The 27,932-nt window shown below is 49.1% G+C and overlaps 1 protein-coding gene across 21 annotated transcripts in view; it reads left to right on the top strand.

The window, feature by feature from the left end:
* Positions 1–27,932, top strand: part of CACNA1A (calcium voltage-gated channel subunit alpha1 A) — a 424,329-nt gene that overhangs the window by 309,943 nt on the left and 86,454 nt on the right. For 18 of the 21 annotated variants that reach the window (XM_078360721.1, XM_078360715.1, XM_078360728.1 and 15 more), the window contains 9 exons: positions 12–221; positions 5,298–5,410; positions 8,838–8,950; positions 9,116–9,247; positions 9,518–9,590; positions 13,980–14,097; positions 14,252–14,328; positions 17,228–17,334; positions 18,899–19,702. In XM_078360721.1, coding sequence (XP_078216847.1) covers positions 12–221; positions 5,298–5,410; positions 8,838–8,950; positions 9,116–9,247; positions 9,518–9,590; positions 13,980–14,097; positions 14,252–14,328; positions 17,228–17,334; positions 18,899–19,702 — 1,747 coding nt within the window. The remainder of the gene's footprint in view (positions 1–11; positions 222–5,297; positions 5,411–8,837; positions 8,951–9,115; positions 9,248–9,517; positions 9,591–13,979; positions 14,098–14,251; positions 14,329–17,227; positions 17,335–18,898; positions 19,703–27,932) is intronic. The other 3 variants (XM_078360718.1, XM_078360717.1, XM_078360716.1) reach the window with 1 other exon arrangement.

Below are 27,932 nucleotides of genomic sequence, written 5' to 3'. Positions count from 1 at the left end.
TTCCCTGGCAGGTTCTCCCTTCGCCCGAGCCAGCATTAAAAGTGCCAAGCTGGAGAACTCGACCTTTTTTCACAAAAAGGAGAGGAGGATGCGTTTCTACATCCGCCGCATGGTCAAAACTCAGGCCTTCTACTGGACTGTACTCAGTCTGGTAGCTCTCAACACGCTGTGTGTTGCTATTGTTCACTACAACCAGCCCGAGTGGCTCTCAGACTTCCTTTGTGAGTATCACCCAGCCCCATCCCTGCCAACTCCCTGATCCCTCCCTCACACCCTTTTTTCACTTAGCTTTCTCTGGTAGTATGTGGGTCTTCTTTGGTCCTCAGTGAATCTGCCCTTGCATTTGACCATTTCTATAACTGTCACTGGGGCCAATGTTGCTGCTGCTATGACGATGGAACCCATCTCCCTTAGGCCTGAGAGCTGAGAGCTGGAATTCAGGCCAGCATATGCTCCTGTGATTCCTTTCTAAGAGAGAGACAGAGGGGTACTGGTGAAGGGAGTGTTGAAAGAGAGATGGAGAAAGAGCTCATAAGACAGCTGGATAGAAACAGAAACATATAATATTAATAATTTTTATGTACATCTTTGGAAATGTTTATAACTTATAGTTAAGAGATAGAGAATGCCTTAGAAATAAGGAGGGGCTTATATGTTGCCCCCATTTTCTCTGCTTATTTCTGTCTCTGCTTCTCTCTTCTTTCAAACCTTCTGCTTCTTTCCTGTTAGGTTGGTGCAAAATTAATTACAGTTTTTGCCATTTTTTTTAACCCACAATTACTTTTGCACCAACCTAATAATTCCTCCCCTGCCCTTTTTGACTTCCTTATTCATTCATAGAACATCCCCGCTAGTATCCATGAGGGTATCTTGCTCCCTCAGGGTACAAGGACCACCAAGGCTTTGCCCTCTGGGCCTATTCCCAGATTCTGCATGAGTTAGCATGAGGTAGTATCAAAATTGAGGGCCAAGTGAGGGTGAAGAAAAGCAGCAAAAGATGGAAGATGTCTGAGCAGAATTTAAAAAGTAAAGAGCTCTGAGAAATCAACAAGAGCAGAGATTGGGACCAGGCATGGTGGCTCGTGCCTATAATCCCAGCATTTCAGGAGACTGAAGTAGGTGGATCACTTGAGGCTGGGAGTTTGAGACCAGCCTAGCCAATGTGGCAAAACCATGTATTTACAAAACATACAAAAATTAGCCAGGTGTGATGGTACACACCCGTAATCCCAGCTGCTTGGGAGGCTGAGGCACTAGAATTGCTTGAATCTAGGAGGCAAAGGTTGCAGTGAGCCAAGATCGTGCCACTGCACTCCAGACTGAGCAATAGAGAGAGCCTGTCTCAAAAAAAAAAATAAAATAAAAGGAGTAGTGATTGGACAGAGAGGGGAGCAGATGAATGCCCTGGCTTTGATTTGTGGACCCCAGGTGAGGACTTTGCAAAACCTCTTTTACCTACTGGCTGTCTAACATATTCACTGCCCCTCTGACCTGGTTCAGAATTGATTTAGGACTGCAACAAGAGACAGCCTAGTCTTTGACCTAGAAAGCCTAGTCCCAGGTCATTGTCTTCTTACAACCCTCCTTGTTTCCAGTCACATTGGCTGACACCCCACCCCCAGGACACCCCTCAGGAACCAGCTCTTCTTCCCAGGGCCCTGACCTAGTTTCATACTTAGTAATTGTTTTTCGTCCCTCTGGAGTCTCTTATAAATGAGGACTCTACTTCTTGTTTTAACTTCATCTAATACTCTATTTTTAATCTCCTATATTCTCTCCACTAATCATCTTGCACAGTCTGTCCTGGTTCAGGAACAAGGGACTGAGACTTCCTGCCTGGGACCTCAGTGTCTGTAAAGGTCCCTTACTCATTCCCACTTTCCATTTGAGAAAACTGAGACACAGAGAGGTTAAGTAGATTGCCCAGAGTCACACAGCTAGTAAACTGTGTTTATCAGAGTAAACTCTGATAAAGCCAGAGTTTGAACCCAGGCACTTGGGCTCCAGCATCCAAGCTGTGTCTAATGACAGATGCATACCCTGGGTACCAGATGACCTGAATTCTCAAAGCCTTCCCTGTTCCTAAGACCATGTGACCTTAGAATAAGATCTTACCATCATCCATTGATCAAAGACATCTTCAATTGTAAGGCACTCTTTTATTTATTTATTTATTTTTGAGACAGAGTCTTCCTTGTCACCCCAGCTGGAGTGCAGTGGCACAACCTCAGCTCATGGCAACCTCCACCTCCTGGGTTCAAGCAATTTTCCCTGCCTCAGCCTCCTGAGTAGCTGGGATTACAGGCATCTGCCACCACCCCTAGCTAATTTTTGTATTTTTTAGTAGAGATGGGGTTTCATCATCTTGGCCAGGCTGGTCTTGAACTCCTGACCCCAAGTGATATGCCCACCTTGGCCTCCCGAAGTGCAGGGATTATAGGCATGCACCACTTCACCCAGCCTGAGACTGGGTAATTTGATAAGAACAGAAATTTATTTTTTTACTCTTATTTTATCTACCATTAAGAAATGCTGCCATCTAAATTAGGACAAGCTGATTTTAAGATACACATTAATTTCAGAGATGTAAAATATAAACAAAAGTGCATGTCTTGGCCAGGTGCGGTGACTCATGCCTGTAATCCCAGCACTGTGGGAGGCCAAGGTGGGCAGATCACGGGGTCAGGAGATAGAGACCATCCTGGCCAACACAGTAAAACCCTGTCTCTCCTAAAAATGCAAAACTTAGCTGGGCGTGGTGGCATGCACCTATAATCCCCGCTACTCAGGAGGCTGAGGCAGGAGTGTCGCTTGAATCTGGGAGGCAGAGATTGCAGTGAGCTGAAATTGTGCCCCTGCACTCCAGCCTGGTGACAGAGCAAGACTCCATCTCAAAAAAAAAAAAAGTATGTCTTAGAATCAGTGAAGTGTAGTTGTTTCTCTGGGTCTCAGATTCCCATCTACGTGGTGGAAACTGGATTCAGTTGTCCTGAAAGTTCTTCCAGATCTAGCAATGCTATGGTTAAATGATTCTTATGGATAAGTAATTCTTTCAAGTCTTATGCATCACTTGCTATCATGTTTCCATGGTAACTGAGGAAGAGGATCTCAGAAACTCTTCAGTCCTCCCAGAGTTACTTCTGGTGGGTCTTGGAATGTGTCAGATGTTATGAACAGACTTACTTTGCTGATATTTTGGTCCTAGGGACCCTAGAGTTTTCCTCAGACACTAGGATCTCCTTAGTGTCCTATAAATAAGAAGAAATTTTGGTGATAAATAACTGTGAAGGATTTTGACGGTCAGTTCAGAACACCTCTTAAAAGCATGATAGAGCAAAACCCTTGACACTTGTCTTCGTTCATTTGGGCTGCTGTAACAAATTACCTGAGACTGGGTAATTTGATAAGACCAGAAATTTATTTTTTCACAGTTCTGAAGGCTGAGAAGTCCAAGATCAAGGCACTGGCAGGTTTGCTTGTCTGGTGAAGGCTGCTCTCTGCTTCCAAGATTGCACCTTGAACATTGTATCCTCTGGAAGGGAGGAACACTGGGTCCTCACATGGCAGACGGTGGAGAAGCAAGAGGGACAAACTTCCTCTGTCAAGCTCTTTTATAAGGCACCTAATCCCATTCATGAGAGCTCCACTGTCATGTCTTAATAACCTGCTGAAGGCCCCACCTCTTGATGCCATGACACTGGCAATTAAGTTTCAATGTGAATTTTGGAGGGGACACAAACATTCAAACCATGACAACCAAGCACAATTAGTTATGTGGCCATGATTAACTATATGAAATTCTTGGAAGTCAGTTTCAATCCTCTGTCTTTCCTTTCTGTATGCTTTCTGCTCCTCAGAAACCTTCCTCATCTCTCCTTTCTATCCATTAAGTACACATGCCCTTCGTAACTCCTCATCTTCCGACCCCACCGAGAAAGCCCTCTCAGAAAGGGATCTGATAGCAGCCATTTATTGGCTGGAGCAAATGCATATCCATGTTTTACCCCTCCCTGAGGCATTTGCTTTTATGCTTTCTCACCAAAGAACAAAAGTCTTTGTCTTACGAAAGACTTTTAGATCACAAGCAACAAAGGATTTCTAGGGGACATAAGACAAGTTTTCCAAGTTGGGAGAAAAGCCAGGCCTTAGATGGGTTGCCTGTGTCACTCCAACTAAGTACTTAACTTCAGGATTACAAATAGGGCTTCATTATGATTTCTATTTCTTTTTTTTTTTTTTTTTCCTTTGGAGCTCAGTCGTGTAGAAGCAGATTAGGTATAATTTGTTAGATCAAAACACCCTGGCATTATGGGGCCATTATGGTCCATTGTTATTTTGTGGATTATTCAGTTAATTAATTTGTTTTTAAAATGTGATAAACACCTGGGAACCCACCAATCAACATAAAAGCTAAGTCCCTGCAAATAATCTATATTCAGTCCTTTTTATCAAACCAGGGCAAAAACTACAAAGTGGAGATCCACTGAACTTTTTCTCATCCCTTTTAAGATTGGACTGAGATTGATTGGCTTGCTGGTTGGAGGGTAGAGCACAATTGTTGCTCTTTTTTTTTTTTTTTATTTAGACAGGGTTTTCTTTGTCACCCAGGCTGCAATACAGTGGCCCAATCTTGATTCATTGCAACCTCCACCTCCCAGGTTCAAGGGATTCCCATGCCTCCGCCTCCCAGGTAGCTGGATTTACAGGCATGCATAACCACACTCAGCTAATTTTTGTATTTTTAACAGAGGTGGGGTTTGCCCTGTTAGCCAGGCTGGTCTCAAACTGCTGACCTCAGTTGATCTGACTGCTTCAGCCTCCTAAAGTGTTGGGGTTATAAACGTGAGCCACCATGCCCAGCCAGCTCTTCCTTTTTAACAGAAGGGAAACTGAGGTCCATGAAAAGGACACCTTGGGCAGCGCATGGGCACAGTAGCTCACATCTATAATCCCAGCACTTTGGGAGGCTGAGCTGGGAGGATCACTTGAGGCCAGGAATGCAAGAGCAGCCAGAGCAGCACAGTGAGACCCCCATCTCCATATAAAAATTTAAAAAAAAGGATAAGTCCAATTTTGGGTGTGGTGACACATGCCTGCAATTCTAGCATGTGGGAGGCCAAATTGGGAAAACCATCAGAGGCCAGGAGTTTGAAACCAGCCTAACAGCATAGCAAGACCTCATCTCTACAAAAAAATAAAAAGTTAAAAAATGATAATAAAAGGAAAGTCAGAGCCACTTGGAACCCCTACCCTCAGCAACCCTAACCTCCTCTCTGTTTCCTCCTTCTCCCTTGTAGACTATGCAGAATTCATTTTCTTAGGACTCTTTATGTCCGAAATGTTTATAAAAATGTATGGGCTTGGGACACGGCCTTACTTCCACTCTTCCTTCAACTGCTTTGACTGTGGGGTAAGTGCTCTTGTTTCTAAGAAGTTCATTTCTCCAGCTCTTGCCTGGAATGACAGATATCTGGGCATATTAAAGGAGGAAAAGTAAAGTTATCCCTGAATAGAAAAGACTCAGATGGATGCAGAAGGAATGAAGACACAATCCCAAACACTGGTGAGGATACACAGTACCCAGAACCCTCAACCACTGCCAGTGGGAGGAAAATGTGTAGACCCCTTTGGAAAGCTAAGTGGGGGACATAAGACAAGTTTTCCAAGTTGGAAGAAAAGCCAGGCCTTAGCCGGGTTGCCTGTGTCATTCCAGCTAAGTACCTAACTTCAGAATTACAAATAGGACGTCATTATGATTTCCATTTCTTTTTTTCCTTTCAGTCATGTAGAAGTAGATGAAGTATAATTGTTAGATTACAATACCCTGGCGTTATGGGGCCATTATGATCCATTGTTATTTTGTGAATTACTCAGTTAATTAGTTTATTTTTTAAATGTGATGAGCACCCAGGAACCCACCAACCAAAACAGAAGCTCAATCCTTGGCAGTAATCTACATCTAATCCTTCTCATCGAACCAGGGCAAAATCTACAAGATGGAGATGTGACCCAGCACTCCATTGCTAGGAATTCATCCTAGAAAGTCTCACCTACAAGACACAGGCCGGAATGTCCCCATCCTGCAGCTGGAAATGAAATTAAGGTTGTTAGCAAATAAGTGGAGAATGCCCGGCCCAGGGCAGCCCTAATCGTTTACCACAGTCCTGTTGGTCTCAGAAGGGCTTAGTAATTTATAATAACTGAATGTTGAACTGTTTTCTGCCATTATAGAAAATTATCATGTTGTTGGAGAAGACAAAATACATACAAACATTTCCTACATAAATGATCCAAGTGTTTAAAGAATAAGACGAATTTCTATTAAAAAGAAAAGGAAGCTGGGTGTGATGCCTCATGCCTATAACCTCAGCTATTCAGGAGGCTGAGGAAGCAAAATCACTTGAGCCCAGGAGTTGAAAACCAGCCCAGGCAACAAAGCAAGACCCTGTCTCTACCGAAAAAAAAAAAAAAAATAGCCAGGTGTGGTGATACACACCTGTAGTCCCAGCTACTCAGAAGGCTGAGGTGGGAGGATCGCCCCAGCAGTTTGAGGCTACAGTGAGCTATGATCACACCACTGTACTGCAGCCTGGGCAACAGAGTGAGACCCTATCTCTAAAAAATAAAAGCAGGCCAGGCACAGTGGCTCACACCTGTAATCCCAGCACTTTAGGAGACCGAGGTAGGTGGATCACCTGAAGCCAGGAATTTGAGACCAGCCTGGCCAACATGGTGAAACCCCGTCTCTACCTAAAAAAACTACAAAAATTAGCCAGGTGTTGTGATGCACACCTGTAATCCCAGCTAGTTGAGAGGCTGAGGCAGGAGAACCGCTTGAACCCAGGAGGCAGAGGTTGCAGTGAGCTGAGATTGTGCCAACACACTCCAGCCTGGGCGATAGAGTGAGACTGTCTCAAAAAAAAAAAAAAAGAGAAATGAACAAATGTCTTGAGCAGCCTTGTCGGTAATAGTTCCAAGTCCCAATATCCATGACGTATCCCTTTGCTGTAGACTAGATAAACATTCTGTGGCATATCTATGTAACCAAATACTCTGGAACAGCGAAAGCCCAGCAGCATCAGCCACGCCCAGCAGCAAGAATCTCACCAGTGTGACATGGCACAGGAGGAGGCAGAAGCTGATAACTTAAGTCCATACAGTTCATGCCAAGTTCAAGTGGACAAAATCAAACTCTCTCTATATATATGTACAAATTCTTTTTTTTTAAACAGAGTCTCACTCTATTGCCCAGGCTGGAGGGCAGTGGCACAATCTCGCTTCACCACAACCTCCATCTCCCGGGTTCAAGCAATTCTCCCACCTCAGCCCCGAAAGTAGCTGAGATTACAGGCATGCATCAACACACCCGGCTAATTTTGTGTTTTTAGTAGAGACAGAGTTTCACCAATTTGTCCAGGCTGGTTTCAAACTCCTGATGTCAAGTGATCCACCCGCCTCGGCCTCCCAAAGTGCTGGAATTACAGGCATGAGCCACCATACCCAGCCTTAAACTATATATTTTAAGGATGATACTTGAATACTTTGAAAAGGCAGGGACCTTGAAAACATGATGTGCAGTAAAAGAAATCAGACACAAAAGGCCCAGTCTTGCATAATTCCGTTTGTGTGAAATGTCCAGAGCCGGTAAATCCATAGAGACAAAAAGTAGATTAGTGGTTGCTAGGGTCTGGGGGAGGGAGAGAGGGGAGTGACTACTGATGGGGACAGGGCCTCCTTTTGGGGTGATGAAAATGTTTTGGAACTTGATAGAGGTGATATTTGCAGAATGTTGTGCATATACCTAAATGCTACCAAATTGTGTAATTCAGAGTGTTAATTTTATGTTATGTGAATTTCACCTCAATTTTTTTTTAAAAGGTAAGAAAATGGTTATTACAAAATTCAGGATGGTAGTTAGATCACAGTGTCTCTGGAAGCTTCCAGGGTATCCACATGTTCCTTCTGTTTGTTTTTTGTGGGTTTTATTGTTGTTGTTCTTGTTGAGATAGTCTTTCTCTGTTGCCAAGGCTGGAGTGCAATGGCAGGATCGTGGCTTTCTGCCATGTCTCAAATTCCTGGGCTCAAGCGATCCTCTCTTCTCAGCCTCCTAAGTAACTGGGACTACAGGCACAATGCCACCATGCCTGGCTAATTTTTTTTTTTTTTTTTTTTGAGTCAGGGTTTCCCTATGTTACCCAGGCTGGTCTTGAACTCCTGGGCTCAAGTGATCCGCCCACCTCGGCCTCCCAAAGTTCTGGGATTACAGGCGTGAGCCACTGCACCCAGCCTTGTCCTAATTCTTGATATAGGTAGTAGTTCCATGAACATTCACCTTGTAATTTTGTGTTTCAGGAATTCTCAGGTCTGTGTGTTCGCTCTTAATAAATAAAAAAGAGGCCAGGTGCAGTGGCTCAATGCTTTGGGAAGGAGATGCCAAAGCCAGAGGGTGGCTTCAGCCCAGAAGTTTGAGACCAACCTGGGCAATACTAGCGAGACCCCATCTCTCTAAAAATGTTTTAAAATTAGCCAGGTGTGGTGGTACACACCTCTAATCCCAGCTACTCAAGAAGCTGAGGTGGGAGAATCACTTGAGCCCAGGAGGTCAGTGCTGCAGTGAGCTGTGATCGCGCCACTGCACTCCAGCCTGGGTGACACAGTGAGACCTGATCTCCATAGATAAATGAATGGGTGAATGAGGAGGTCAGGGTTCCTCACCCAGCTTCCATTTGGAGGTAGGAGTTGGGCCAGCTTCTTGCAAGGTTGGCGCCCAGGAAATGCTTGCCAGTTCTGGAGCCCAGACGCTGTCCCTGGACATGAGACCAGGTCCTCTGCTCTAGGTTATCATTGGGAGCATCTTCGAGGTCATCTGGGCCGTCATAAAACCTGGCACATCCTTCGGAATCAGCGTGTTACGAGCCCTCAGGTTATTGCGTATTTTCAAAGTCACAAAGTAAGTCTTTGGGGTCCCTGGACATTGGTACAGGGGGTGGGGATGGGGGACATGGTGGGGGCGCCTCCAGAAAGTTGGGAAGGTGAGCCTCGTGCTTTGAGGGCTGACTCCAGGGCCCCTGCCTACCCCGCCTGGCCTGAGTCCTCACCCGACCTCTGCCGACAGGTACTGGGCATCTCTCAGAAACCTGGTCGTCTCTCTCCTCAACTCCATGAAGTCCATCATCAGCTTGTTGTTCCTTCTCTTCCTCTTCATTGTCGTCTTCGCCCTTTTGGGAATGCAGCTCTTCGGCGGCCAGTAAGTCCTTCACGGGAACTCGACTCCTGCTTCCGGGGTCCAGCTCAGGGAATCCAGAAGCCCACACTCCCCTCCCACATGCAGGCTGCCTTCCTCGTAGCCCAGACACCCGTTGCGGTCACCCAGATGGGCAGGGCCCTGAGTACCACTCAGGGTTTCCTTGGGACAGAGATGATGGAGACGTGCATTTCCTTGGAGATGAGATGCTGAGCCACACCCTCAGAGCACCTGGGGTGGGGCCAATGTGAAATGTCCGTGTCCTCCCTGCAGGTTTAATTTCGATGAAGGGACTCCTCCCACCAACTTCGATACTTTCCCAGCAGCAATAATGACGGTGTTTCAGGTACGGCCTCCACCTGGCCCCACGGGCCGACACCTCTCAGTGTCAGAGATCCAAGTCCCTCCGACTCCACACCCAAGGGGCTTCCCTGAACTCCTCCTTCTCTACCTTGCCTTTTCACACTGCTTTAAAATACAGATTTTATTATCATCATTGTTCAGACAGTGGTGAGGCCAACAGATCAGGAGATGAGTGTCATTGGAAAGACAGCTTGTGACTGGGCGCGGTGGCTCACACCTGTAATTCCAACACTTTGGGAAGCCCCGGTGGGCAGATCACTTGAGATCAGAAGTCTGAGACCAGCCTGGCCAACATGGTGAAACCCCATCTCTAAAAATACAAAAATGAGCTGGGCATGGTGGTGGGTGCCTGTAAACCCAGCTACTAGGGAGACTGAAGCACAAGAATTGCTTGAATCCCAGAGGCGGAGGTTGCAGTGAGCCGAGATCGCGCCACTGCACTCCAGCCTGGGCAACAGAGCAAGACTCCGTCTCAAAAAAAATTAAAGCACTTTGGGAGATCGAGGCAGGAGGATCACTTGAGGCCAGGAATTTGAGAACAGTCTGAGCAATGTAGTGAGACTTTTTCTCAGCCAGGCATGGTAGCTCATGCCTGTAATCCCAGCACTTTGGGAGGCAGACCACCTGAGGTCGGGAGTTCAAGACCAGCCTGGTCAACATGGAGAACCCATGTCTCTACTAAAAATACAAAATTAGCTGGGCGTGGTGGCGCGTGCCTGTAATCCCAGCTATTCTGGAGGCTGAGGCAGCAGAATTGAGAATTGCTTGAACCCCGGAGGCAGAGGTTGTGGTGAGCCGAGATCATGCCTGGGCAACAAGAGCGAAACTTCATCTGAAAAAAAAAAGAGAGAGACTCTGTCTCTACAAAAATGTTAAAAAAAAAATTTTAATTAGCTGGGCATGGTGGTGCACACCTCCTAGCTACTCGGGTGGCCGAAGCGACAGGGTCACTTGAGCCCAGGAGGTTGAGGCTGCAATGACCTATGATCACACCACTGCACTCCAGCCTGGGTGACAGAGCAAGACCCTGTCTCAAAAAAGAAAGGAAAGTTTGTTACACTCAGAGATCCTCAGAGAAGGAGCACAGCACACAGGACCAGTCAGGGAAGCAACAGGGTCAGACAGAAAGCAGAAAGAAAAGGAGAATATGGACAAGAACCATGAGTGTGGCTTCCATGGGAGGGAATGGGCGAGGCAGAGGAAACAGCTCAGGACCGGCTTGTTGGGACCATCTCCGTGGGCTCTGGGGCAGAGGAGCTGTTCCGGCTTGTCTAGGACCTGGCCCTGGGGAGGGTAGGGCAGATGGATGGCACTGGGAAGATGAAGGAGGTGGTTGGGATATGGGCTCGTTGGGATATTGGTTGGTTTGCATTGAGAAGGCTGCTCAGGGTTAAATTATTTACAACCTCTAGGGACTGGCTAGTGACAGAGCTGGTAGACCCTCCACAGTCAGCAAGACCTCAGATGGATCAGAATAAAGAAAATCAAACCCATGGCTAGGCCAGTTACGCGGCTCGTGCCCATAATCTCGGCAGTTTGGGAGACCGAGGTGGGAGGATTGCTTGAGCCCAGGAGTTCGAGGCTGCAGTGAGCTCCAGCCTGGGTCACAGAGCAAGACCCTGTGACCCTGTCTCTTAAAAAAAGAAAGAGAAAAGAGACGTGGCTAATACACCCATGAAATCTGAAGATTCCTTGGTCTCATATTCCAGGGTGAAGGGATTGACCTTGAGTCTTCAGCCCAAAGCAGCCTCTGCATCCATGTGGGCACATTCCCTGACCTTCAGAGCACCTCTGGTGGATTCTTTCTCTTTGGGGGACAGAGAGTGTATAGAAAACGTGACTTCACTCTCTCCTTCTCCAGGGGAGGTCGTTTCTAAATGAGACCCCTAGACAGGGAGTGGAAGAGGAAACATTCCATGAAGGGGAGTTCTGAGCCCCCACATAAGCGATTATTAATAGCACTGATCACTACTCACATATCTTTAGCTTGGAGGTTCTCAACCAAGAGCAAATCTGTCCTCCACGGGTGTGTGGCAGTGTCTGCAAGCATTTTGTCACAGCTGGGGAAGGGGTGCTACTGGCACCTGGTGGGTGGAGGCTAGGAATGCTGCTCAAATCCCTGCAATTTACAGGGCAGCCCCAAATATCAGCAGGGCTGAGGCTAAGGAGCCCTGTTTTCGCAGATTAATGTTTTTGGAGTTCTTTAACGTTTACTTTATCCTCATGGAACTATGGGTAGAAGGGAGGAAGTTGGATTTTTTTTAAAGGAACGTGGGCCGGGCGCGGTGGCTCAAGCCTGTAATCCCAGCACTTTGGGAGGCCGAGGCGGGTGGATCACGAGATCAAGAGATCGAGACCATCCTGGTCAATATGGTGAAACCCCGTCTCTACTAAAAGTACAAAAAATTAGCTGGGCATGGTGGCGCGTGCCTGTAATCCCAGCTACTCAGGAGGCTGAGGCAGGAGAATTGCCTGAACCCAGGAGGCGGAGGTTGCGGTGAGCCGAGATCGCGCCATTGCACTCCAGCCTGGGTAACAAGAGTGAAACTCCGTCTCAAAAAAAAAAAAAAGGAACGTGTAGGTGCCTGTTGAATATCCCCTCGGTTCTTCCAGTATGCATCAGCAAAACTTCCGTCAACACCTTAATCCTTTGCCTTGGTCTTTCTCCGGTCCCCTGCCCTGCCCCCAGGGAACGGCAGCCCAGTAGTACTGGGAATCTTTTGCAACACATCCTAAGAGCAGCCGCCGTTGGTGGATAAATGCCCCAGCTCCCTCATCCTCAGGTGGTCTGACGCCCCAGAGCTCCCTAGCAAGGCCAAGCCCGGTTGCTTGATCACATACTCTTATGTTCCGCCCTCTCTTCCCTTTCTCACTTCTCCTCTCCCTGCTGGTGCTTCCTGAGATCACCTCCCAGATAAACTCCTTGCACCTGAACCCCTCTTCCAGGGTCTGCCTCAGGCAGGGGGACCCTGAACATGGCCTTGTGCTGCGTTTGTGCTATCCATGTAGTAGCGTATTTAATCATCGCCATGACCACACAAGGCACGTAGGTAAATATTAAAAATCCTGTCTTAGCCTGCTCAGGCTGCCCTAACGGAACAGCACAGACTGGGTGTCTTACACAGGAAACATCGGCCCTCACAGTTCGGGAGGCTGGAAGTCCAAGATCACAGTGTCAGCAGGGCTAGTTCCTGGTGAGGGCTCTCTTCCTAGCTCGCAGATCGCCACCTTCGCGACGCGTCCTCATGGCAGATAGAGAGTTCTGGTGCCTCCTCCTGTTCTCTTTCTTTCTTTGAGACAAAAATCTCAAAAAAAAAAAAAATCTGTTTTTTTTTTTCTTGAGACAAATCAGTTTTTTTCTTTTTTTTTTTTTTTTTTGGTCACCCGGGCTGGAGTGCAGTATTGCAGCCTCAAGCTCCCAGGTTCAGATGATCCTCCTACCTCAGCCCTTTGAGTAGCTGGGGCCACAAATGTGCACCACCACACATCCAGCTAATCTTTTTTAATTTTTTTGTAAAGATGGGGTCTTGGGGCCGGGCATGGTGGCTCACACCTGTAATCCCAGCACTTTGGGAGGCTGAGGCGGGCAGATCACCAGGTCAGGAGTTCAAGACTAGCCTGACCAATATGGTGAAACCCCATCTCTACTAGAAATACAAAATTTAGCCTGGCATGGTGGTGGGTGCCTGTAATCCCAGCTACTTGGGAGGCTGAGGCAGGAGAATCGCTTGAACCTAGGAGGCGGCGGTTGCGGTGAGCCGAGATTGCGCTGCTACACTCCAGCCTTCATGACAGAGCAAGACTCCATCTCAAAAAAAAAAAAGATGGAGTCTTGCTAAATTGCCCAGGTAATCTTGAACTCCTGGGCTCAAGTGATCCTCCCACCTTGGCCTCCCAAAGTACTGGGATCACAGGCATGAGCCATGGCACACGGTCTCTTCCTGTTCTCATAAGGAACAGGAACGTTCCCCCATGACCTCATCTAACCCCAGCTACTTCCCAGAGGCCCCATCTCCAAATACCATCCCATTATGAATTAGGGCTTCAACAGGTGAATTTGGAGGGGGACACAAATCCCCTTAATCACATCAAGTAACAGAGTGACAGGAGGGTTTGTGACTCCCCCAGGGTTCCATTTTCCTAGAAGCCAGGCTAAGAGCCCCCGGATGCAGGAACAGCCCTTTCTACTCACAAACAAGGAGGAAAGCCAAGGAGAAGCCAACACAGCGTCTGGCTCCGCAAACCGGGCAGGATTGTTAAAGATCTCCTGGGCTTGGGGATGGGGTGGGCGGATTCCGGCTCCGCAGCTGCGTCTCCGAGGGCCCCGTGGCTGAGAGGGGGGTTGGCTGTGTGTTTCTTGCTCCCCTTTCAGATCCTGACGGGCGAAGACTGGAACGAGGTCATGTACGACGGGATCAAGTCTCAGGGGGGCGTGCAGGGCGGCATGGTGTTCTCCATCTATTTCATTGTACTGACACTCTTCGGGAACTGTATCCTTCGTGGGGGGAGAGATGGGGACAGGCCTGGACCTCTCTGGCAGAGGAGAGGTGGGAGGGGCTCCAGGGAGGATACTGAGAGACCCAGATACTCAGGGCCCAAGTGGTGTCCCACCAGTGTTGCTTTCCCTGACTCAGACGTTCACAGACACCCTCCTGAATGTGTTCTTGGCCATCGCTGTGGACAATCTGGCCAACGCTCAGGAGCTCACCAAGGTGGAGGCGGTGGGAGGCTGTTTCTCTGGCAAAGTTACCACCTGCCCATGGCAGATCGGGACGGGAGTGGGGGTGGGGGCACAGGAACAGGGTCAGAGCTTTTGCCCAGGATGCACCGTGCAAAGAGAAGGCGCCTCTTCCCCCACTCCCAGAAACAGACTGTCCTTTATCAAGCAAATTCTACAGCCAAGCGGGTGGGAAGGGGGAAGGCAGTGAGGTCGCTGCAGGGAACAGACAGCAAACTCAACCAAAAGGGCAGCTTGCAGGGAGTAAGCAGGGCTTCCGAGGAACGGTGTAGCCCCCAGGCTAGTGGGTGGGAGAGGGGGTGCTGTTATGGGGACCCAGCCAGAGCTGGGGCCAAGGAAAAAGGGCTGCCAGCAGCCCTGTGACCTTAGGGGACCCAGAACCATGGCAAGGCACAGATGGAATGGCCAATAAATGTCCCCACTTTCTCTCTTCCTTTGGCTTCCTGCTGGAGCCTCCCCTTCCCTTAGCCAAACTCAGCATGTTAAGAGCTAGCCTGGGTCCAGCCTTAGCCTCTCCCCAAGGACCCTATGAAGTTAAGATTACGTGTAACAGGTACAGGGTCTTCCTGTCAGCACTGGGGTCTCCCCCAGCACTGCGGCCCCACCTCCAGTGCCTCAAAGTGTTCAGGACATGTTTGTGAAATTGAACCAAACTAAGCAGACGTTGCCAACGCTCCATCTGCCAGCCCCGGCAGGAGGGAGAGAGAGTTTCCCGGCCCCAGCTCCCACTGGAGGGAAGCGGAAGTCTCTGCCATCCCAAGCACACGGCCACGAGCCTGGCCACCGGGGAGCCGGCTGGCATGGCTGAGCCAAGGGCCGATCCAGCCATGAGCTCCTCCAAGTTCCAAGAGCCCATGCTCAGGGGCTGGTGCAGCAGAGCGGGGAGGTAGGAGGGTAGGAGGAGGGGAGGGAGAAAGGCCAGCTCATTTACCTCCTGGGAGGTGTGGACATTCCTCTCCACACCTAACGTTCTTTCTTTCTTCAATCCCACAAGCATTTCTTGGTCATTTAATATGTGTTTTTAATCCTATTCAACCCTCATGGAAACCTGAGGAGGCAAGGTCTCTTGAGTCCCATTTTACAGATTTCATCATCAGTAAGCACTTAATGAGCACCTACTGTGCCCAAGGCCCTCGTCTAGGACTTCAGGATGCAGTAGTGGACACAGAAGAGGCAAAAATCCCTGCCTTCGTGGAGCAGGGGTTCACGTGGGGAGACAGTCAAGAAACAAGATACATTTGTAAACATACATGGCTCGTCAGATGGTGATAAATGTCTAAGAGAAAAACGCAGTAGAGAAAGTCAGGGAGAGTTGGGATTTTAGATGAGGAATGTGTGGCACAGAGAGGTTGAGAGACTTGCCCAAGGTCACACAGCAGTGAGTTATGGAGCTAGGATTTGAACCCAGGCCAGCTGGGTCTGCAGCCTGTGCTCTTAACTGCTGTGTACCAGTTGCTTGAGTTTGAGCCTGTTTCATGCTCACTTGAGAACCTGTGGGAAATGCAGATTCCAGGGCCCAGCCCTGGTTCTATAAATTCTTTGGGGAGCCTGGGAATCTGCATTTTAGGTGTTTTCTGAGGCAGATGGTCCAGAGACCTGGCTCTGAAAAATGCTGGGAATGGTGCCAGAGGGGTGGGAGTAGCCCTACGAGAGCAGGGTGGCCAGCCGGATGCCATCTCCATGTTGTCCCTGACAGTGTCCTGATCTGACCATTTCCGAGGTGGTAAGGTTGCTCCCCGTTACAGTGATTCGAGCACAGTGGGAGCGCTGCCCTGTGGTGGCATGACTTTTACGGGCGGGTTCATTTCTGGCCGTTTCTTTCTCGTTGCTTTTTTTTCTTTGTTGGCTTTTCTGTTTTACAAATGAGGCCCTGCATGAAGGCTGAAGAAGGATTTAAAGTCCAAAAACGTCTTTTTCTGTATGTATTTTTAAAACATCTTCCCCCATTCTCCTCCTCTCTGAACCTAACCACCAGTGAGCAGCAGCACCCGGGGCCGCTGGCTGGAGCCCGGGTGCCCTGCTCTCCTCTCCCCACCGCCTTCCTGTCGTGGGGGCTGGGAATGTGAATTCCTCTCCTGATTCTCCTTCTGGGGGCTGTTTGACAGTGCATGGCATGGGCCATTGGATGCCAGGCTTTTCTATGTGTGAAGCTAGTTGAGTGTTTTTTGAAAGTTGATTCAGAGAGTTCCCACAGCTAAGAAAGCCTAGTGAGAGGAAAACCTTTGCATTGCTTTCCAGCTCATTAAGACAGGATGCAGGGGCCAGGCACGGTGGCTCATGCCTGTAATCCCAGCACTTTGGGAAACCGAGGTGGGAGGATCATTTGAGGCTGAAAGTTCAAGACCAGTCTGGGCAACATAGTGAGACCCTGTCTCTACAAAAAAAAAAAAAAAAAATTAAATGTATCTGGACATAGTGGCATGCACCTGTAGTCCTAGTTGCTTGGTAGGCAGAGGTGGTAGGATTGCTTGAGCCCAGGAGTTAAAGGTCACAGTGAGCTATGATTGTGCCACTGCACTCCAGCCTAGGCAACCAAGGGAGACTCTGTCTCTGAAAACAAAGGGAAAAAAAAAAAACAGGCCACAGAAGAGTCTTCATTGTAAAAAGAGAAGGGACATTTTTGTCTTTTATCTTCTGGCTGTGTGTGAAAATAGACCTCAGACTGAGTTAGACGTCAGGCTTATACACAGAGGGGACAGCAGTACACTTACCCGATAGCAGGTGCCCATTCCCCTTGGGGAGCCTTGGTTCGATTGGTCGATACTCGGGCCAAACCTGTTTTTAAGTATTTCACATGTCGCCCCTGGTCAGCAACAGGGTCAGAAGTGAGTCCCCAAGGCCTAGTTCATGTTTTGTGAACAGAGATTCCATGTGCCTTTTAGGACGAACAAGAGGAAGAAGAAGCAGCCAGCCAGAAACTTGCTCTACAGAAAGCCAAAGAGGTGGCGGAAGTGAGTCCTCTGTCGGCGGCCAACATGTCCATCGCTGTGTAAGTGCCCCGAATCCCTGGGTGCCTCCCCGCTCCTCAGCCTCCACACTCTCCCAGGCACAGATTGGGGAAGGAGTCACGGTGGTCCTTGACAGAACCGAGCTTTAGGAAGAGACACTCTTGTCCTTCCACCTGCTTTCACTCAATAAATATTTAGTTATAAATATTATAATTAATATAATATTTTATATAATAGTGCAGCTATTATATACCCAGCGCTGTTCTCATTTCTGGGGATACAGTATTAACAAAGAGAAAACAAAAATCCCACCTGTGTGTAGCAGTTCTAGCAAGGGAGAAAGTCAATAAATGAGATAAAGAAAGTATGTATTGTGATAGAAGGTGATAGGGCAGGGCACGGTGGCTCACGCCTGTAATCCCGGCACTTTGGGAGGCCAAGGCGGGCAGATCACGAGGTCAAGAGATTGAGACCATCCTCGCCAACATGGTGAAACCCCTTCTCTACTAAAAATACCAAAAATTAGCTGGGCGTGGTGGTGCATGCCTGTAGTCCCAGCTGCTCGGGAGGCTGAGGCAGGAGAATTGCTTGAAACCAGAACATGGAAGTTACAGTTAGCCGGCATTCCGCCACTGCACTCCAGCCTGGCGATAGAGTGAGACTCCGTCTCAAAAGAAAAAAAAAAATTAAAAAAGAAGGTGATGGAACCTACAGAGAAACTAGGGAGGGAAATAGAAAATGATGGACGTGAGGAGAGCTGTCATATTAAAGCTGTCAGGGAAGGTGTCACCGAGAATAGGCGTCCCCAGCTCCTGGCCTGTGGACGGGTTCCAGTCCGAGGCCTGTTAGGAACCAGGCGGCACAGCAGGAGGTGAACAGTGGGCACATGAGCATGACCGCCTGAGCGCCACCTGCTGTCAGATCAGAGGCAGCATTAGATTCTCAGAGGAACAGGAGCCCTATTGTGAACTGTGCACGTGGGGGAGGATCATCTGCGCTGGGAGAGGAGCCTAGGTTGCCTGCTCCTTATGAGAATCTAATGCCTGATGATCTCAGGTGAAACAGATTTATCCCAAAACCACCCCCTACACCTGGGTGGGTCTGTGGGAAAACTGTCTTCCACAAAACACCCACGGTGCGGGAAAAAGGCTGGGGGCAGCTCACTAAAACGCTACATGGCTTGAAGGAGGTGAGGGAGGAGCCACGGGGGGCCTGGGGAAGAGCATCCCAGGCAGAGGGAATGGCATAGGCAAAGGCTGTGAGGCAGGAACGTGCCTGATGTGAAGGAGGCCTGTGTGACTGGAATAGTAAGTGTGGGAAGGTGAAGGCAAGGAGGGGACAGAGAGATGACACAGGGCCTTGGACCTTGTGGGTCAGGGGGAGGACTTGGCTTTTGCCCCTAGGTAGGTGGGAGCCGTGGAGGGTTCGTGAGCAGAGGAGGCTGGGACCTGACTCAGATGCTCACAGGCTCCTTCTAGCATCCAGTGGGGAGTAGAAGGTGGCGAGCAGGAGTGGGAGTCAGGCTGAGATGCGGGTTAGCCCAGGTCATCCATCCGAGCTACAGAGCCTGGCAAAGCTCTAAGGCCTGTGACCTCCCTGCTGCAGGAAAGAGCAACAGAAGAATCAAAAGCCAGCCAAGTCCGTGTGGGAGCAGCGGACCAGTGAGATGCGAAAGCAGAACCTGCTGGCCAGCCGGGAGGCCCTGTACAACGAAATGGACCCGGACGAGCGCTGGAAGGCCGCCTACACCCGGCACCTGCGGCCGGACATGAAGACGCACCTGGACCGGCCGCTGGTGGTGGACCCGCAGGAGAACCGCAACAACAACACCAACAAGAGCCGGGCGGCCGAGCCCACGGTGGACCAGCGCCTCGGCCAGCAGCGCGCCGAGGACTTCCTCAGGAAACAGGCCCGCTACCACGACCGGGCCCGGGACCCCAGCAGCTCGGCGGGCCTGGACGCACGGAGGCCCTGGGCGGGCAGCCAGGAGGCCGAGCCGAGCCGGGAGGGACCCTACGGCCGCGAGTCGGACCACCACGCCCAGGAGGGCGGCCTGGAGCAGCCGGGGTTCTGGGAGGGCGAGGCCGAGCGGGGCAAGGCCGGGGACCCCCACCGAAGGCACGTGCACCGCCAGGGGGGCAGCAGGGAGAGCCGCAGCGGGTCCCCGCGCACGGGCGCGGACGGGGAGCCCCGACGGCACCGCGCGCACCGCAGGCCCGGGGAGGACGGCCCCGAGGACAAGGCGGAGCGGAGGGCGCGGCACCGCGAGGGCAGCCGGCCGGCCCGGGGCGGCGAGGGCGAGGGCCCCGACGGCGGCGAGCGCAGGAGGCGGCACCGGCACGGCGCTCCGGCCACCTACGAGGGGGACGCTCGGAGGGAGGACAAGGAGCGGAGGCATCGGAGGAGGAAGTAAGTGGAGGCGACCTCGGATCGTAACGACAACAGCAGCCAAAGTGGCGAGTGCTGTGTGTGTTCTTAGCAATATATTATAAACAATGTATTATAAAATGCTATATTTGGCCCGGGTGCAGTGGCTCACGCCTGTAATCCCAGCACTTTGGGAGGCCAAGGCTGGTGGATCACGAGGTCGGGGAGTTCAAGACCAGCCTGGCCAACGTGGGAAAACCCCAGCTCTACCAAAAAAAAAAAAATTGGCCGGGCGTTTTGGCGGGTGCCTGTAATCCCAGCACTTTGGGAGGCCGAGGTGGACAGATCACTTGAGGTCAGGAATCCAACACTGTGGTCTCGAACAGCTAACCAACATGGTGAAACCCTGTCTCTACTAAAAATATAAAAATTAGTGGTCTGCCTGTAATCCCAGGTACTCAGGAGGCTGAGGCAGGAGATTTGCTTGAACCTGGGAGGTGGAGGTTGCAGTGAGCTGAGATCATGCCACCACACTCCAGCCTAGGCAGCAGAGCAAGACTGTGTCTCAAAAAAAAAAAACACCAGGTGGCTCTATTTTTTTGTTGTTGTTTTTAGTTTTTGTTCTGTTTTGACACAGGGTCTCGTCTTGTTGCCCAGGCTGGAGTGCAGTGGCACAATCATAGCTGATTGCAGCCTCTACCTCCTGGGCTGAAGCCATCCTACCACCTCAGCCTCCCAAGCAGCTGGGACCATAAGCATGTGCCACCATGCCTGACTGATTTTTGTAGAGACAGTGTTTGGTAGAGACAGGGTTTCACTGTATTGCCCAGGCCAGTCTCAAACTCCTGAGCTGTTGATCAAGCATTCTGCCTACCTTAGCCTCATAATGTGCTGGCACTGCACATGGGAGCCACTGCACCCAGCCTCATTGTTTTTATCTTTAGTAGAAATGAAGTCTTGCTACGTTGCTCAGGCTGGTCTCCAACTCCTGTCCTCAAGCAGTCCTCCCACCCTAGCCTCCCAAAGTGTTTGGATCACAGGCATGAGCCACTGCACCCAGCCAGAAGCAACTCTTTGAATCTTCTCAGCGACCCTCTGAGATAGAGCCCCTTCTCACAGACCCATTTCACAGATGGGAAAACTGAGATATTGAGTGAGTTCCTCAAGGTCATGCATCTAACCCGTGTCCTTGAACCCAGGCTGTCTGGCACCAGAGGTCTTGAGCATTTCAGGGAAACTCTAAGAGAAGCCCCACTGTCCTCCAGAATTATATAGGTCTTCCATGTCCTTGCTGTGTGACTTTTGGAGAGGGACTTCGTATTTCTGGGCCTCACATGATAGAAATAGTGGGATCTAATTGGGTCATTGCCAGGGTTAAGTGCGGCAATTTATGCAAAGGGTCTGGAGGAGCAGCTGACACATAAGTGCTCCGCAAATTGAGACCATTTTTGGCCATTTTCAGCCAACCATCTTTACCTAAAGCTATTCCTCAGAAGTTTGAAAAGCCACTCTGTTGGGAGCCTAAGGAAGGAGACCAGGAGTTTGGGACCAGTCTGGGCAACAGAGGCAGACCCCATCTCTAGAAAATATAAAAATTAGTTGTGGTAGCATGTCTGTAGTCCCAGCTGTTTTGTTTGGGAGGCTGAAGCAAGAGGGTCACTGGAGCTAAGGATTTCTTTTTTTTTTTTTTGAAACAGAGTCTTGCACTGTCTCCCAGCCTGGAGTGCAATGGTGCGATCTTGGCTCACTGCAACCTCCGCCTCCTGGATTCAAGTGATTCTTCTGTCTCAGCCTCTCAAGTAGTTGGGATTACAGGAGCCCACAACAGCACCCAGCTAATTTTCTATTTTTAGTAGGGACCGGGTTTCCTCCATGTTGGTCAGGCTGGTCTCGAACTCCTGACCTCAGGTAATCCACCCGCCTCAGCCTCCCAAAGTACTGGGATTACAGGTGTGAGCCACCAAGCCTGGCACAGCCCAGGATTTCTAGGCTGTGATGAGCCATGATCACACCACTGTACTCCAGCCTGGGTGACAGAGCAAGACCTTGTCTTGGAAAGAAAAAAAAAAGCCACTCTGGGCACTAAGAATTAAAAGGAGAGGCCGGGCACTTTGGGAGACTGAGGCAGATGGATCACGGGGTGAAGAGATGGAGGCCATCCTGGCCAACATGGTGAAACCCCATCTCCACTAAAAATACAAAAATTAGCTGGATGTGGTGGCACGTACTTGTAGTCCCAGCTACTCGGGAAGCTGAGGCAGGAGAACTGCTTGAACCCGGGAGGCAGAGGTTGCCGTGAGCTAAGATTGTGCCACTGCAGTCCAGCCTGGCAAGAGAGTGAGACTCTGTCTTAAAACTAATAATAATTAAAGGGAGAGCAGAGTTTCAAGGCTCTGGATGCAGTGGGATATGGTGGCTCATGCCTATAATCCCAGCACTTTGGGAAGGATCACGTGAGCCCAGGAGTTCGAGACCAGCCCGTGCAACATAGTAAGACCTCATCTGTTAAAAATAAATGAAAATGTGAAAAGGCTTTTGGGGCATCTTCCAGGCCAGCCCCTTGTCCATTGAGAACCAGCATCTTCTTTTGCATAATGATATTTTGTAATACTCTCTAGAAGATGCTATAGCGATTCTGCACAGTGGGACTCAACAACTTACCGGTTAAAATAGGCATTGTAGAGGTTGTCCTGTTACAGATTAACCTGTTCTTGGTCCTCTTTTGTTTTACCATCAGGGCATAATACTGATTTTTTTTTTAATGATGGGGTTAAGTGGTCCTATTGTATGACGTATGAACCAGGCCAGCACTTCTCAAAATTGAATGTGTATGTGAATCCCCAGGGATCTTGTTAAAACACGTATTGTAATTTGGCAGGGCCAAGGACTCAGTGGAGCCTGAGATTCTGCATTTGTAATGAGCTCCCCGGCGAGACTGAGACTGCTGGTCCAGGGACCGTATTTTGAGTAATGAGACTCTAGGGGACATAGTGCAGTAATTCTGCTATTCACACCCATACACAGAATCACCATGAATTGACAGGCACAAATGATGGCTGACTCTGGGTTGTGTGGACAGTTCAAACCACAGGAGGGAAGTCACCAGCAGTGTCAAGATACTCCGCAATGGTGAACACCTCTTGGTCAGGTTCCATGTATGGAAGAGTCTGGTCTTTCTTCCATGTATTTAATAGTTTCAGTTCAGGAAAATGCAATGTATATTAAAAACATGCAAAAAATATTTTGTGTTCTTATGAAAAACAGAGTTAAGTTTAAACTAAAGGCACAGGATCGGGTGCAGTGGCTCCCGCCTGTAATCCCAGTGCACTGGGAGGCTGAGGAAGGGGAATCACTTGAGGCCAGGAGTTCAAGACCAACCTGGGCAACATTAGGAGACCTCCCCTCTATCTCTACAAAAGAATTTTTTTTTTAATTAGCCAGGTGTAGTGGCAGGTGCCTGGAGTTCCAGCTACTTAGAAAGCTGAAGCAGGAGGATTGCTTGAGCCTAGGAGTCCAAGATTACAGTGAGCTATGATTATGCCACTGCATTCCAATCTGGGCAATAGAACAAGACCTTGTCAAAAAAAAAAAGAAAGAAAGAAACTAAAAGCACAGGTAATTACAGGCAAGATTGTTCACCTCTTCGAGGGACATTGGAACGTCATGAAGAGGAAAAGATAAGTCTTTCCCATATGGCACTGACCTGTACATGGTAGGGTGGTTAGTACACCTGCCTGCCATTCGCCACATACCCACAATGCCCCTCAGTCATTATGTTATTAGGTTTCCACGTAGCTCTACAACACCCTCCTGAAAACCATTGTTCTAGGTCATTCTTTCTTCTATGGGTTCATTCATTCATTCAGTTAGTACTGACTAAGTGCCTACCATATTCTAAGCTCATGATGGGGGTTTAGTCAATTTATCTTAGTGAGTAAACAAGTAAAGCAGTCTGAGGCATTCTGAGAAATATGACCAAGAAGCTGCTCCCAGGGTCTCAGGGCAGGTTTCCAGAGGAGCAACCTGAGAAGGGAATAGAATGTTTCAGTCTCACAACAGCATGTGCAAAGGCCCTGGGGTGGACCGGAAGGAGGCCAGTTTGAAGGACATGAATTTTGATGAGAAGGTGACAGGCAAAGAAATGAAAGGGGCATGGATGAGACCGGGGCTGTCAGTCACTCAGGGGAATGAGAGGTCAAAAAGGGAGTTTGGGTGGAATAAGGCATTTACCACAGCATTCCATAGACAGTAAAGACCAATGAAGTGCCAGGTGCAGGCCAGGCGTGGTGGCTCACACCTGTAGTCCCAGCACTTCGGGAGGCCAAAATTGCGCCACTGCACTCAAGCCTGGCAAGAGGGTGAGACTCTGTCTCAAATACTAATAATAATAATTAAAGGGAGAGCAGAGTTTCAAAGCTCTGGATGCAGCGGGATGTGGTGACTCATGCCTATAATCCCACCACTTTGGGAGGCCAAGGTGGGAGGATCACATGAAGTCAGGCAGATCACATGAGGTCAGGGGTTCAGGACCAGCCTGGCCAACATGGCGAAACCCCATCTCTACTAAAAATACAAAAAATTAGCTGGGTGTGGTGGTGCGTGCCTGTAATCCCAGCTAGTCAGGAGCCTGAGGCACGAGAATCACTTGAACCGGGAGGCGGAGGTTGCAGTGAGCTGAGATCACACCACTCCACTCCAGCCTGGGTGACAGAATGAGACTCTGTCTCAAAAAAAAAAAAAAAAAAATCCAGGTACAGTGGTATGCACCTGTCATCCCAGCTATTCAGGAGACTGAGGCAGGAGGATTGCTTGAGCCCAGGAGTTCAACACCAGTCTGGGCATTTAGAGAATAGGAGGCCAGTATACTAAGTACCCTACCATGTACAAGACAGTCTCATACAGGAAAGAATTATCCTTTCCTCTTCATGACTTTCTAATGCTCCTCACACAGGTGAAAAATCTTGCTTGTAATTATCTGTGCCTTTGTTTCTTTGTTTAGGAATTTTTTTTTTTTTTTTGAGATGGAATTTCGCTCTTGTTACCCAGGCTGGAGTACAATGGCATGATCTCGGCTCACCGCAACCTCCACCTCCTGAGTTCAAGCAATTCTCCTGCCTCAGCCTCCCGAGTAGCTTGGACTACAGGCACGCACCACCATGCCCAGCTAATGTTTTGTATTTTTAGTAGAGATGGGGTTTCACCATGTTGACCAGGATGGTCTCGATCTCTTGACCTCGAGATCCACCCACCTCGGCCTCCCAAAGTGCTGGAATTATAGACGCGAGCCACCGCGCCTGGCCTTCTTCGTTTAGGATTTTTTTTTCTGAGACAGGGTCTTGCTCTTTTGCCCAGGTTGGATTGCAGTGGCATTGGTCATTTGAGAGATGAGCAAGATGTCATCTCTAAACAAAGATCAATGATGATTAATTACTCGTGCCATTACTGTCCCACCTCAGCCTCCTGAGTAGCTGGGGATACAGGCGTGCACAACTGTACCTTGCTTGCTGTTATTACTAATATTACTATTATCAGCCTTCTTATTATTGAAGGAGGCAAAGTGACAGGGACAGAATGTCTCTCCCTCACAATATGCCAGGAAGTTTTTGAAAGGCAACAGTAAACACTGGGGATTCCAAGAACAGCAAAGCCTAGTTGTGAAAAGCAAGGGCTTTGGGGCAATTAGTCAGATTCCTGTCCTGTCACTGCCCGGCTGTGTGACTTTCAGAATATCCCTGCTCCTCTCTGGGCTTCCACTTCCTCATCTGTAAAATGGGCATAAAAATAGTAGCTACCTGCTACTCTGAATATAAGATTTAACTGAGTACATGTGAAATGCTTTGAGCAGTTCCTAGCTTACAACAAGAGGTCAATTAATGTTAGCTATTTTTTTTTTTTTTTTTGTAGAGTTACGGAGTCTCACTATGTTGGCCAGCCTGGCTGGTCTCAAACTCCTAGCCTCAAGAAATTCTCCCACGTCGGCTTCCCAGAGTGCTGGATTTACAGGCACGAGATACAGTGCCTGGCCATGTTAGCTATTGTTAATATAAATATTATCAAGTACTGAGTGAATGCTATTTTAGCAGTAGTGGTAAGCACGCTCTAAGTGTCAGCTAATACTGTCACTGATACTCTCATCAATAAATGTAAAAAACAGTAAGGACCGAGCTTGCCCAAATCCCACAGATGGCTCCCGCTCCCTCTCTTCAGAGGAAGAAAATATCTCCCCACTTTCACCCTCAAAGCCCAGCTGGCCAGACCCCTATTCTGAACAGAAGAGCACTGCTAATTCCATTTTGTTCTTGTCGTTGTTCGAGACAGAGTCTCGCTCTGTCACCAGGCTGGAGTGCAGTGGCGCCATCTTGGGTCACCAAAACCTCCACCTCCCGGGTTCAAGCGATTCTCCTGCCTCAGCGTCCAGAGCAGCTGGGATTACAGGCGTGCACCACCACGCCCAACTAATTTTTGTATTTTTAGCTGAGACAGGGTTTCACTGTGGTGACCAGAATGGTCTCGATCTCATGACCTCATGACCCACCCACCTCGGCCTCCCGAAGTGCTGGGATTACAGGCGTGCGCCACCGTGCCCAGCCACTAACTCCATTAGTAGACAGTCAGACACCTTGGCCGGGAGGGGCATTGTTCATTTGGCTGATAGAGAGGTTCTAAGGATCTTTGGAAATAAGACTGCATCAAGATTCTTAAGAGAATCTTGCCCCTTAAGAGAAAAGAAAATCCAAGATCAGTCATTCATCTGCTTTAAAAAAAAATGGCAAAGATAAAACTTTATTTGAGAATAAAGATAATAAAAGACATTTTAGTTCTCTGCTGTGACAAAGCCAGCGGCCTTCAGAGGTCTGCCTTGTGCATTTTTCCTCTTCTTCAGCCATTCCTTGAGGCTTTTTGCAAATGTACCTTGTGTTTTTCATTCTCCAGCATACTGATTTTTTTTTTTTTTGGGACACGGTCTCGCTTTGTCACCCAGACTGTAGTACAGTGGTGCAGTCACGGCTCACTGCAGCCTCAACTTCTTGGGCTCAGGCAATTCTCCCACCTCAGCCTTCTGAGTAGCTGGGTATACAGGTGTGCACAACCATACCTGGCTCATCTGTTGTATTTTTTGTAGAGACAGGGTTTTGCCACGTTGCCAAGGCTGGTCTCGAGCTCCTGGGTTCAAGCGATCCTCCCACCTCAGCCTCCCAGAGTGCTGGGATTACAGGCGTGAGCCACCTTGCCAGGCCGATCGTATTTTTTTCCTTTTTGCTCACTTTGTCTTTTCCTCATTCCTACCTTCATCTCTCCTTCCATGGCTCACTCCAGTGAAAAGTAGACCGATGCACCTTCTGTTTCATACAATTCGATGGCTGCTGGCCCCAGATCCCCCATACCAGGTGGCCAAGCCCAGTGGCCCTGCAGGGTGGACAGAATAAGGGTGGAACTTTCCCAGACTCTCAGGAAAAATCTATGGAGGACAGAGCTTCTGCCTCTCCCTGGCAGCCAGGCAGTGCCTCCTCCCAGGCCTGTCTAGGTGCAAAGGGAACTTTTGCCAAGACCGACCTGCTCCACCCTAGAATTTTTATCTCTACTGTTTGCATCCTAATGCCACCTGCATCCATCACCATGACAACCCACTATCCCCAAAAGGAACGGGAAGAGAGATGCTGGACTTTTTTTTTTTTTTTTTTGAGATGGAGTGTCACTCTGTCACCCAGGCTGGAGTGCAATGGTGCAGTCTCTGCTCACTGCAACCTCCACCTCCTGTGTTCAAGCAATTCTCCTGCCTCAGCCTCTCAAGGTAGCTGGGATTGTAGGCGCCTTCCACCACACCCAGCTAATTTTTGTATTTTCAGTAGAGATGGGGTTTCACCATCTTGGCCAGGCTGGTCTTGAACTCCTGACCTCATGATATACACCCGCCTCAGCCTCCCAAAGTGCTGGGATTACAGGCGTGAGCCATTGTGGCTGGCAATGCTAGATTTTTGAGTTCCACAGTTTAGCCTGCATGGGGGGCAGGGGTGCATAATTCTTAAGCACTCTAATTCCATGGCAGCCCCATGGGCCCTAGTTTTATTCGTTGTTGTTGTTTGCTTGCTTTTAGAAACAGTGTTGCTCTGTTACCAAGGCTGGAGTACAGAGGCACAGTCATAGCTCACTGTAGCCTCAAACTCCTGAACTCAAATTGTCTTCCCACTCAGCCTCCTAAGTAACAGGAACTACAGTCTCATGCAACAGTGCCCAGCTTTGTTTGTTTGTTTTTTTTTTTTGTAGCGATGGG

Source organism: Callithrix jacchus, chromosome 22 (assembly GCF_049354715.1).
Source record: "Callithrix jacchus isolate 240 chromosome 22, calJac240_pri, whole genome shotgun sequence".
NCBI lineage: Eukaryota > Metazoa > Chordata > Mammalia > Primates > Cebidae > Callithrix > Callithrix jacchus.
The sequence above is the reverse complement of the archived record's forward strand: the minus strand, read 5'-3'. Positions and strand labels throughout refer to the sequence as shown.